This window comes from Scylla paramamosain, chromosome 17 (genome assembly GCF_035594125.1).
Source record: "Scylla paramamosain isolate STU-SP2022 chromosome 17, ASM3559412v1, whole genome shotgun sequence".
Classification (NCBI taxonomy): domain Eukaryota; kingdom Metazoa; phylum Arthropoda; class Malacostraca; order Decapoda; family Portunidae; genus Scylla; species Scylla paramamosain.
Genome location: NC_087167.1, coordinates 5342914 through 5354701, shown reverse-complemented (window position 1 = coordinate 5354701; position 11788 = coordinate 5342914). Strand labels below are relative to the sequence as shown.

The 11788-nt window shown below is 45.6% G+C and overlaps 1 protein-coding gene across 3 annotated transcripts; it reads right to left on the bottom strand.

Annotated features, from left to right (window-relative positions):
• Positions 1–1587: 1587 nt before the first annotated feature.
• On the bottom strand, positions 1588–9937 carry LOC135108367 (uncharacterized). Of its 3 annotated transcripts, none has more exons than XM_064019286.1 (6): positions 9799–9937; positions 5481–5790; positions 3721–3951; positions 3188–3283; positions 2752–2885; positions 1588–2433 (listed from the first exon to the last, which is right to left on the bottom strand). In XM_064019286.1, the coding sequence occupies exons 2-6, from the start codon at positions 5775–5777 to the stop codon at positions 1938–1940; spliced, it is 1254 nt and encodes a 417-aa protein (XP_063875356.1). In that variant the 5' UTR covers positions 5778–5790; positions 9799–9937; the 3' UTR covers positions 1588–1937. The 3 variants fall into 3 exon arrangements, with proteins under 3 accessions (XP_063875356.1, XP_063875358.1, XP_063875357.1); XM_064019288.1 differs by lacking the exon at positions 9799–9937 and adding an exon at positions 9657–9777; XM_064019287.1 differs by lacking the exon at positions 9799–9937 and adding an exon at positions 9551–9700.
• Positions 9938–11788: the final 1851 nt, after the last annotated feature.

Sequence of the window (11788 nt, the reverse complement as noted above, 5' to 3'; positions counted from 1 at the left end):
TCCTCTACATTAAATTTTTTTCTTGCTTTCCCACTATTCTCCTCCTCCACGTTCTTCAGCTTCTCTCCCTTGTCCTCCTCTTCCTCCTCCCCCCTTGTTTTCCTCTTCCTCCTCCTCCATTTCCTTTCCTTTCCTTTCCATTTCATTACAATGTCCATCAAACTATTTTAATACGACAGTTAATTTTCTCCTTCCTTTCCTTCAAACTAATTAATTCTCTCTCTCTCTCTCTCTCTCTCTCTCCGTTATATATTTTCATCTTTTTATTCCAATTGGCTTCCTTAATTGTCTTTCCTTCTTTCTCCTGCATTTCTTCCTCGTTTATTCTTTTTCTCCCTTTTATTTTGTTCCTTTATCCTCCTCCCAAGTTTGCCTTCCTGGTAGTAGTTATTTCTTTTTCTTCCATCTATTTCTTTGTCACTACGTCACCTGGGGAATTCATTCATTTATCCCTTCGTATTTTTTTCTTCGTTTCCTCTTTTTATCTCGCCTTCATTCTATTTTCCTATCCTGCTCTTCCTTCCTCTTCCTTCCTCGATTCTCTCGTTTCGTTTATATTTTTCTTGTCTCCTTTCTTCCATGTTTGATTGTTTTTTTCATTCCTCGGTTATTAGATTCTGCCTCTCATTCTCATTTCTTTCGTTTTGGTTTACTTTTGTTTACTCATTTACTCATTCTCGTCTCTTCCAGTCCACCTCCTCAGTTCTTCTTGCCTAAGTTTTCACCGATTCCATTTCATCCACATTCCACCGTCGCTTGTGTAGTCCTTCAGTATTTATCTTTATTGTGCTACTTGCTGCTCACTCCTCTCGCCGTCAGTAGTGGCAGAAGTAATGCTCAACTAAGCACCAGCCAACTGTAGTAATTCTTTTAGAGCAATTCAACACTGTCCTTGAATCACAAACCACACTGAAACATTTCGTATTGTTCCTCGGCCTCCTCTGAATCACAAACCACATTGAAACACTTCCTATTGTTCCGCGGCCTCCTCTGAACGTTTTGAGCGTTATACTAGCCAGAAATAAAGATCTACAATTATGACCACTTTTTTTTTTCTTTCTTGTGGGGTGCCTTGTCGTATTTCTGTACAGCGCTTTAAACGTTGCATATCGCAGTTAAAGGGTGGAGACGTAGGGGAGGAGCCTTGGTACTCGTGGGTAGAGGATTAAACAAATTTCCCTCTTATCCATATCGAGTGAAGTGAAGGAGTACAAAAAACAAATAAGTAAATATAAATTAAATAACTCTGGTACCTTCAAAATTCAACAGCTCCCCATCCATCTCCTCACTCCCTCAACAACTCTCCACTCGTGCAGAACCAAACCCGAAACACCCACGCCCTACCACAAACCTACACCATTATAGTGAATAGCAATTATTTATCTCATTTACTCGTGTAGAACCAAACCCGAAACATCCACGCTCTACCACAAACCTACACCATTATAGTGAATAGCAATCATTTATCTCGTTTATGTTCCCTTCCCATACTTTCATCCTTCCCTTCACCGCCAGCCGACTCCCCGCCGACTCCCTCTCCCCCTCCCCCTCCCTCGCACTTTCCACACCAAATGAAAGCAATTCACATAATATCAGGTACAGTTTATTACATCCATAGCTTTAATGAAAAGGACGTATATACTACTGTAAAATGCATTAAGTTACGCCAGCACACTCTTAATTGCTCATATACACACCACCATGCTTCCTTTCTTACACACACGTACGTATAAACACACAAACGATACACAAGAAGAAAAAATAAAAATCACGGAAGCACAGATTTTAAAACTGTCAATATTAAAAGAAAAACACATAGCACAGATTCTAAAACCGTCAATATCAAAAAAGATACACACCAGCTACCGGAGTCTAAAACACTCCAACTACTGCAGTCCCGAGCGGCGTGGGAGGCCGAGAGTGTCGCCCTACTGGTGCTACAACCATCTCCTCGACGCTGCTCCTCTCACTCCCATGGCTGACGACGCTCGAGGACCAACAGTACCGCTACCGTTTCCTTTTCCCCTCCCCACACCCTGCACTACATCCTCCACCTTGGCCCTGCATCTAGGCGAGGATATTTGGCAGGAGGCAATGTCCGGCAGGCTAGCGTCCGGACAGCCACTCATAACCCGCAGCAGCATTATGCCTTCCTGCGAGGTTAAGACTTCGTAGCTCATCACGTCCCTTATCACCTCCGTTATAGTCATGGAAAGGAAGCGAACTTCTGGCAGAAACTCCTCCAATTCGGCCCGAAGCTGCTGATTGTTTAGGGTCTCATTGTGGAGTGATGAGGTGGAGCTAGAGGGGGATGGTAGAGGTCGGGTCTCATTGTGGAGTGAGGAGGTGGAGCTAGAGGTGGATGGTAGAGGTCGAGACCCTTTGGTGGACGTGGCTTGCAACTTTTCTCCTTCAGGTATTTGATACCTTCCCCTGTGTGAGGAAGTAGGAGTGCGTGAGTAACGAGCTCTTAGAAGCGAGTGGCGAGCTGTGAGTGTGAGGGGGTGAGAGTGAGTGAGTGAATGACGAGCTATGAGAGGAAGACGGACAGACTGACCAACCGCGTGTGTGTGGGGGGGGGGGTAGGTGAGTGCGAGGGAGAATGACAAAGCTGCAAACTTCACCCTCAACAAACATTACGTACATAGATCTTCCACAAGGACTATCAAACTCACTCACTAGCATCATATCAGCAAGGAATAGTATGTAGTTTTAAAAGGCCAACCCACCACCACCACCACCACCACGAACCACTTTATGAGACTGGTGAACACGCGCATCTCAGACGAGGGTTTGAAGGACGGGGAGCTGAGGACGCGGAGGGCGGCGACTCTGCTGATGGTGGGAAAGGACTCCAGCAGGTCGTCCGTGTGCTCCTCCAGGTACTGTGTGACGGGGGCGGGTTAAGAGAGAGACAGAGATACACACAAGATAAGGAAAAACATACATGAACGAAGGGAAGGGAGGACGGGCGGGTACAAAAAAAAATAACCACATCCCTAAATGAACCGTCAAACAAGGCACAAGAAAAAAAAAGTTAAACGCTTCACCGCTAGCAAATATTCAATGCATTTTGGACTCAAGAATGAGATTGCCATGAAGTACGAATACCAGTGACGAGAAATGGAGGTAACAGGGATGAGGAGGAGGAGAGGAAGAGAAAGAGGGAGAGCATGCAGTACCTCACCTGGTCACACGCGCTTAGGAGTCGTTCATTGGACAGGTGCGCCGCCACTTGAAAGATGCTCCAGAACGTGCTCTTGTCCAAGTGACGCATCAACACCTGAAACAAGGAGGAGGAAGTGCGCCACTCATTCGCACAGCCACCCCATCTCCTTGACTTTTCCCCTCCTCAAAACATCCACCTCTCCGTGCCCTGTCTTCTCCCTGCATCCACTAGAACGGAAGACCACCTCAACACTGCCTTCCTTCTTCCATTATAAACAAACACCCATCCTCGTCCGTCGTGCCTCCTCCCCTTCCCTGCTTTGCGATCAGTGCCATGTCTGCTCACCATTCAACACTTACCACACTTCCTTCACCTCCACCTCCAACCTATACTTAGCCAAAATGCAGGAGCAAAAAAATAAGCTAACAGTTTCGTACATAAAGACTAAACTGATACTTTATACTTCACCTAGAGTTCCTTCATCCTTCCTCCTCATCGTCCCCCACCTCTCTACCACAGCAAGGAACAAACGCATTCACACATGCACTCACCTCCGTGGCCAGCCTGCCAGCGGTGGGTATGCAGTATGCATCAGCCATGTAGAGGACCTCAAGGGCCACGTCCCAGCTGCGCAGGTACCGCAGCCCGCAGTACAGGTGGTGCATGAGCCAGTAGGTCGCCGTGAAGTCGTCATTCATCTTTATCTCATTTCTATCGCCCCAGTCTCGGCTCAACATACGTCTGAACACCGGAGAATGCATCGCCAGCACCATGCGATGGACCTGTGTTGTGCCCGTAAGGAGAAACTCAGAAGCCATCTTAGATCCTTGAAAATAGCGCAACGGAACGACTAAGAAAAAAAAAATGTGAAAGAGTGAAAAACGTAAAGATTGGAAAACGTAAAGATTATTTTCAAGTTCGTCATAAATCTTAGTTCAAGCAATTTGTCAATACCTTTTAATCAAGACTAAACCAAACAATTCCGGGTAACTACACGTAAAAAAAAATATATACATATACAGTGAAAAGTACACGAATAACGCTAGCCAAAAGACAATAAAAAAAATGAAAAGAAGTACATACTGTCGATTGTAGAAGAAGAGTGAAGTAATTATGATTTAAAGCATAGAAACTGAAGCCTTGAGTCAGTATTCTAGTATTCCTACACGTTACAGCTGATTAGTGGCACTCTTGCACACGTTTCTCCTATGCAGACGCAGAATACTTGCCCAACCACCGCTAGAACTGAACATACACCCTTGCTTGTAACACCCGATAACTTCCACCACTACAGACTATCAAAAAAGGACACGAAACGGGTGCTGGAATGTTTGAGAACAAGACTCGAGACCTTGAAGCCAGCGAGGCGGCGGTAAGGTTAGTGGCTCAGAGGTGGTGGATGACAACACAGATGGGATGAAGGTGAAGATGTTTTGACAAGGGAGGCGGCGGAGGGTAACGTAATGGTGACAAGAGAAATGAAGAGGTGGAGAGGGACCGGAGAAGGCGAGGTAATGGTTGGGAGGACGGGGGAGGGGAGAGGTGGTGGTGGTGAAAGCGAGGACGAGCGAGAAATTATAACGAGGCCGCAGTGAAGGGGGATTAAATAGACCGATATGGAAGAGAGAGAGAGAGAGAGAGAGAGAGAGAGAGAGAGAGAGAGACGGAAGGACAAACTGACAAAACAATCAGAAACGGAAACAGACAGACAGAAATAGAAATACAAAAGAACCAGACAAATATAGATAACAGACGTACAGATATACAGAGAAACATACAGAAACAGACATTAAACAATCAAACAGACAGACAGACTGGGGTTGACAGACAAACAAAGAAACAGACAGAAACAAAGACATACAGATACAGACCTACAGAGATAGAGGAAAGAGAAAGAAAGAGACTGGCAGAGAAAGGACGGAGGGAAGAAAATGAAGGAACAAGAAATAAAAAGAAAGAAAAAGCAAAGTAAAAAAAAGAAATGACAAGGTAATAAATGACGAGAAAAAAATATCACACCAAAACAGTGTTAAGGAAGAGGCAAATAACAAGAGAAGGCTGGGAAGGGAAGAGCGTGTTGATAGGTAGTGGTGTGGAAGGCGGCTGACACGGACTGGAGGTAGAGTGACAGGGCGAGGAGGGGATGGAGGACGCTGCTGGCAGAGGAAGGGTGGCAAGGGAAGGCAAGGTGGAAGGGCAAGGCTACAGTCAAAAAAAAGGTTTCGAGAGGAAGAAAAAAAAGTTTATGCACATTTTTCTTTTAGCTATAGGGACAAAAAAAAAAAAAAAAAAAACTCCTGCCGCAACACACCTTGAGATCAGGAATGCCATCTTTGAAGGTTAGGGTTAAGTCAGACTCAAACCCCGAGGAGAGGAGGCGGCAGATGGGCAGAGTGGACATGCGCGCCTTCTCCTCATTCCCCTTCACTGCTGGAGAACGGGCGGCCCAGCGCGGGCTAAACAGGCAGCGCGGAGTGGGAGGGGTGGGCCAGTGACTGTGTGGTGGTGGTGTGGTGGGCGCCGTTTTCTGTTCGGGGGTTTTGATGGTGGCGCCCCTCATGGTGGTGCGCCTTGTGCGGGTGGCACTTGCGTTGGTGCTGCTCGCCATGTTCCTCAGGTGTCTATCAAGGTTGAAGCGTTCATTTTAGAGTTCAAATTAGTTCCAATTTTTCGTATCCAATTTTTCGTATTTTGATTGATACAAATGTGGACTGCTTTGTGATTAATTCTATTGTGAAACTGTGATCAACCACTACTACTACTACTACTACTACTACTGCATGGGGGCAGATAAAAGAAGACTCTCAAGCCCCGTATCTCCCCCAAAACCAACCCCAGACAGAGAGAGAGAGAGAGAGAGAGAGAGAGAGAGAGAGAGAGAGAGAGAGAGAAACGGAAAGGTGTAAACTCGAGGGGACTGTCCGAAAGAGCTTGACACCTCGGCTCCTTCTCCCTCTCCTTCATTTCCTCTCCCATCGGTGGGGCGCGTCGTGGGCTCACTACCTAGATGAGTGACACCAGCAGCCCCCACCCATCTCTCCCTCCCTCCCTCCCTCCCTCCCTCCCTCCCTCCCTCCTGCTGCCATTCGACGGTATTTCACTAAGCGAGTTAAACAGCATGCACTTTTTTTTTCACCTTCTACCGCTTTATAATAATCATCTATTTTAGCAATTCTTCACCGTGCTATTAGTCTGGTACTCACAAGTTTAATAATTCATGCGATACATACTGAAAAAAATGGGTTAATCTCTGTGCATTTTTTTTTATAGACGCAATCTTTTCATCTGGTAATCATTCATCAGCGCTTAATCAATTATACAGAATTCCAATTGTAATAGAAAGACCCATACCTTTCACTCTCGTAAAAAAAAAAGTAAGCATCGTCGTAATTAAACAGTCCGCTACGGCTTCCCTTTTTTTCCCTTCTTTCCACACATTCTTTTTCCACAATAATATTTTTCGTTCCTCCACCCACATTTAATAGGAAAACACCCGCGAGGAAGGGAGACGCCCATAACCAGCACCACCAGCACCACCAGGACCTCTTATTAGTCTGCGGCTCTCACAACCGTGGAGTGGAAGGGGAAGGAGGTGGGGCGGGGAGCAATCTTGAGCACCAGTGGTAGGAGGGCGGGAGGGAGGGGAAGTGGAGCTGAAAGGGAGGCTGAGTGGAACAAACGAGCATTTTAAAAGTTGGAATGAACTGAACACTCACTCCCACCTGGTCTTAAGAATCTCTCGAGACTTAGGGTGTGGAGTAAAGAGGCGAGGGTTCGAGAGGGTGAAGGTATGGGGAGCTAAAGGAAAGGGACGGTAGTGAACAGGCAAGATTGTCAAGGGAATGGGAATGAAGGGAAGGGGGCAGTAAGAGAAATGTGGGTGAACGTAAGGGGGTGAACAGACAAAATTGTCACAGTTGAGAGAACGATAGGGTGAGGTAATGAAGTTTAAGGGAAAAGGGAGGTAAAAGACAGTCAGGGGAACGAAAGGGTGAAGCAATGGGGTTTCTTAAGGGAAAATAAAGTTAAGGGAACGAAAGGGTGAAGTAATGGGGTTTGTTAAGGGAAAAGAAAGAAAAGAAGGTTACAAGGAGGGGTGATGACTGAGAGAAAAAAAAAAGACTGACAAGGTGTGGGGAATGCCTTGTCCCTCCTATCATTACTTCGACTCCCAAACCTCGAAACTGTCCCTTAACCAAACCCAGAAACCCTCTAACCTTTCGCCCCCAGACCCTCACAGCTGCCCCGCCTCACCCCTACAATTCTTACAAAAGGGGACAACCTCTCGACCCCGTGACATTACACTAGCTTGTACAACCTTCAAGTACTAGGAGAGGCTGTTTTGCCCGCCTATTTTGAGCCTGCCCTCCACACCACCAACCTTTTTTAGTGGAGTGGAGGGAGGGGGAGAAGAGAAGAGATGAGAGGAGTGGAGAGGGAGGGAGAAGAATAGAGGCATCCAAATTTAAACCTACGTCTCATTTTTTTTTTTTCTTTCTGGAACTGCATTGTGCATTTCAACTACATATTTCGAGTCTTTTTTTTTCTCTACCACCAAAAACCTAACTCATCGTCTTCTTAGCTCCTTTTAATGGATAGTCTACTTCTTAGCTCCTTTTAATGGATAGTCTACTACTTTCTCTAAACAGCTGTAATAGTCTACAACTCTCTCGTATCTCATCTATACCCATCTATCTATCATCACAGAACCTTTCACACTAATAATCCTTCCCCTAACATGTGACATACAGCTCTACAACAACAGTGGATCTTCCCCATTCCTTATTTACATCGCTTCAAAACACATGTCACTCCCACCACACACCTACACACGTCAGTCATCCTTCCACACCTACACACATCAGTCATCCTTCGAGTCTGATTAAGAAAAGGGTTAAACAATTTAGAAAAGGGGTAAACAATTTTTTCCAACAGTTAATGTGCAAGGAAACAGCTCAAACAGTCCTCTGGCAGCCTGCAGACCACCTGGGAGTACTGGAGGACGCGTAGGCGGCGAGGGGAAGAGTTGAGTGACGTAAGGAAGAGGGAAAGGAAGGAAAGGGGTTGCTGTGGCGTGTGTAGCGTTGTGTGGGATTTAACGGGGATGAGGGTAGAAGATCAAGACACCCTTCGCAGTTCCTCGGTTCCTCAGTCCAGCGTCCTTCTGTTCGCACCGCTTCGGGAGCTTAAAAACATCGAGGAGGAGGAGTAAGATAATGGGCGCTGATGAGGAGGAAAGATGAGTGGGTGGGATTGTGTGGAAGGTTTGCGTTTACATGACTACATTCTGTCTGTCTCGCTCTATCGGTTTGGGTCTGGGTCTGGATCACGTTAACCATATATTGACCACTCCCCACGCAGGTAAATATACACTCCCTAACTGCAATACCATCAATAAACTATTCATTAACACACACACACACACACACACACACACACACACACACACACACACACACACAGTCATGAGGGGACAGTCAGACAGTAACACTTCCCTCTCTGATACATTTAATTAATTCCTCCACCCAACGCATGGTATCAGTCACCCTTGTCTGCCTCGTCCCTTGCCTACAGTGACGACTTTTTTCCCTTCCCTACCTCTCTTGCCTTACCATACGTCTGATCATTCATTACTCATTTCCTTAATCCATCGTTTTCAATCATTCTTGCCTTCTCTATTTAGTTTTACTTCTCCCAGCCCAGAGCTTTCAGTCTCATTTTACCCTCTACCTTCCCTCCACCGCCTAATCTTTCACCATTTTTTTTTCCCCCTTTTCCCAGGAACTCGTACTTTTTCCTACTCTCAACCTTGTCCAATCACCATCTGTCATTTCCGTTTTTTTTTTTTTTTTGTCCTTATTCAAAACATTTCATTACTTATTTTCGTGTCCTACTCTTACTTAGTTCAATCACCATCTGTCATTTGCTTTTTTTTTTTGTCCTTATTCAAAACATCATTACTTATTTTCGTCTAACTTAAAAAAATCTACCTTAACCATACCCCCAATATGGTCATAATTTATTCAACATTCTCTAACGTATTTTCTTTCCATCTAAGCCATTACATTCAATACCCTAGCTTACCCACAACTCTTATATAATCGCTACCTAAACTACACTTCTAATAACCGTAACTTAACTGCGATTCCACTACAACTATTACATTAAGCACCCTTCCTAACACACACTCTTCTTTCTCCTTCCTTACTTCCCTCACTTCCTTCACCTAGCATACCCAGGTAACGCCAAGCCACATCAGGTAAGCGTACGTACGAAAAGGTATCAGTATCAGGTTACTAGCTTACACATTAACTGGTTCAGCTTGTTGCTTTCTGGAATAAACAGACCTATTACACTCGCAGTTAGTAGTTCCCAATCCACCCAGGACGAGGAGAAGGTTTATAAGTCGAGCCTTTCTAGACAGAGGCCCACGCTAGCTGTCACAGAGCAACACACGCATGCTGGAACACACTCCGGAACCATCTACCAGTTTAGCTGTGGACTGAATTATGGCGTAATATTCAGATGTATTACGACACCACGCAGGCAATCCGTTCACTGTCCCTATGCGGCAATCGTCTCCAGTGAACACCAATGGGAACACGATCACCATCCCACTACGTCCTCACCTCACGATTTCGAGAACGCTCACCACACACGCACACGGTAAAAGACGACTGAAGGAAGGCAACGGAAACGAAGACGGAGGAAGACTAGGATGAAAGAAGGAACAAGGAAGGAGGAAAAGGTGCGGGGGGGTGAGGGAAAGTATAATTACTGTCCGCTCGGTGATATTCTAGGTGACAGCTAATTGGCAACTCGTCTGTCTCTGCGGCCCAGCAACAGATGGCGCTGTCCTCTCGGTTCGATGTTTTTGTTTAGGGTTAGTCTCTCTCTCTCTCTCTCTCTCTCTCTCTCTCTCTCTCTCTACTTTCGTTTGCATGTTTGTTTTTTCACCATTGCCATTGTTTCCTACTATTAACTGCCTCTTCCTCTTCTGTCTCCTCCGCTTCTCTCTTCTTCCCTCTTCCTCTCCTTCTCCTGTGGTAATAATCCCGTCAGCCAGCCGTCAGTCAGCCGTCAGCCCAGGAGCGAGGACTTCACTCAGACACTCACTGGGTCACGCAACAGACCTCTCCATCAGTCAACTAATCAATTCACCAGTCAACAACAACAAGCGAACCAATCAGAGCAGGAATCAATTACGCAACTACTCGTATTACAAACTACGCGACACTATAATACCCCGGACTGATTGTTACCTCAATCACGCCTTTTCCTCTTATCGTTCACTTTTTTTATTATTATTTTTTTTTTAGTGATTTGTTTATTTGTCTACTTTTTCTTGATTTTTTTTTTTACCGTGAATCCTGTAATGTCTGTATTGTGTGTGTGTGTGTGTTTTTTTTTTTTTTTGCTATTCGTAATGTAAATCTTTGGAATAAAATTAACGTGAAATTGGTCTCTCTCTCTCTCTCTCTCTCTCTCTCTCTCTCTCTCTCTCTCTCTCTCTCTCTCTTCGTTTCTCGAGTGCCAGGAAACAAAAGTAATTCGGAAAAAAAAAAAATGGTGTTGCTTGTTTTGAATAATTTCGTATTTTTTAATCGTTGGTTTAAGTTCAAGAAAAGATTCCTTAGTACATAATTATGGCAAGTGAAGAACACACACACACACACACACACACACACACACACACACACAGCCAATACTCACGTCCATGAACAAGTATTTATATTGTAATTATAATTCCTAGAACCAATAGAGGAGGAGGAGGAGGAGGAGGAGGAGGAGGAGGAGGAGGAGTTGGTAATGGTAGGGAGGCTCCTAATGGCTGTCCTGCCCCTGGTAGTCAACACTCACACACACACAAACACACACACACACACAGTCCTCTAATCTATTTTCCTTCCTCTCCGATCCCCCCACCTATTCTCTCTCTCTCTCTCTCTCTCTCTCTCTCTCTCTCTCTCATCATCGTCATCATCATCAAGGTTGCATGACCATCAGAATTCTAGGAAACAGACACACACACACACACACACACACACACACACACACACAGACCACTGCACTGCTCTTTTCATGAGTGTTCCGTTTTACGAGAGAGAGAGAGAGAGAGAGAGAGAGAGAGAGAGAGAGAGAGAGAGAGAGAGAGAGAGAGAGAGAGAGCCCCGTCGCCCCTCCAGCATGCGCCGTTACGTCACTGGGATGAAGCCATAAATCCGGTACGCACAGTGGCCACGCTTCACTCGGGGAGGAAAGCAATTCTTTTCTCCCTCCGTCTGCTCCCTTTCCTCCCCGTCGCCTGCTCCTTCCTGCCGGCTAGAGTGTTTCCTTCCATTGCTACACTGATACACACACACACACGCACACACGCACACAGTCATCATCACCACCATCACCATCACCATCACCCCAATTCTGAACAAAGGCCTGTCTCTCAGTCTTCCCTCAGAGTTACAGCAGCGCATCAGTCTCCGCCAAGTTCTGCCAGGGAAGTTTTCAGTCTCATTTCTCCGCGCCTCCTGTCCATCTGCCGCGTTAGTAAAGCCTCAATTTCTCTCCATCTGGTATTTTTTCTTTTTTTCTTGTCTCATGTCTCTTCTTTCTTCCTGTCTG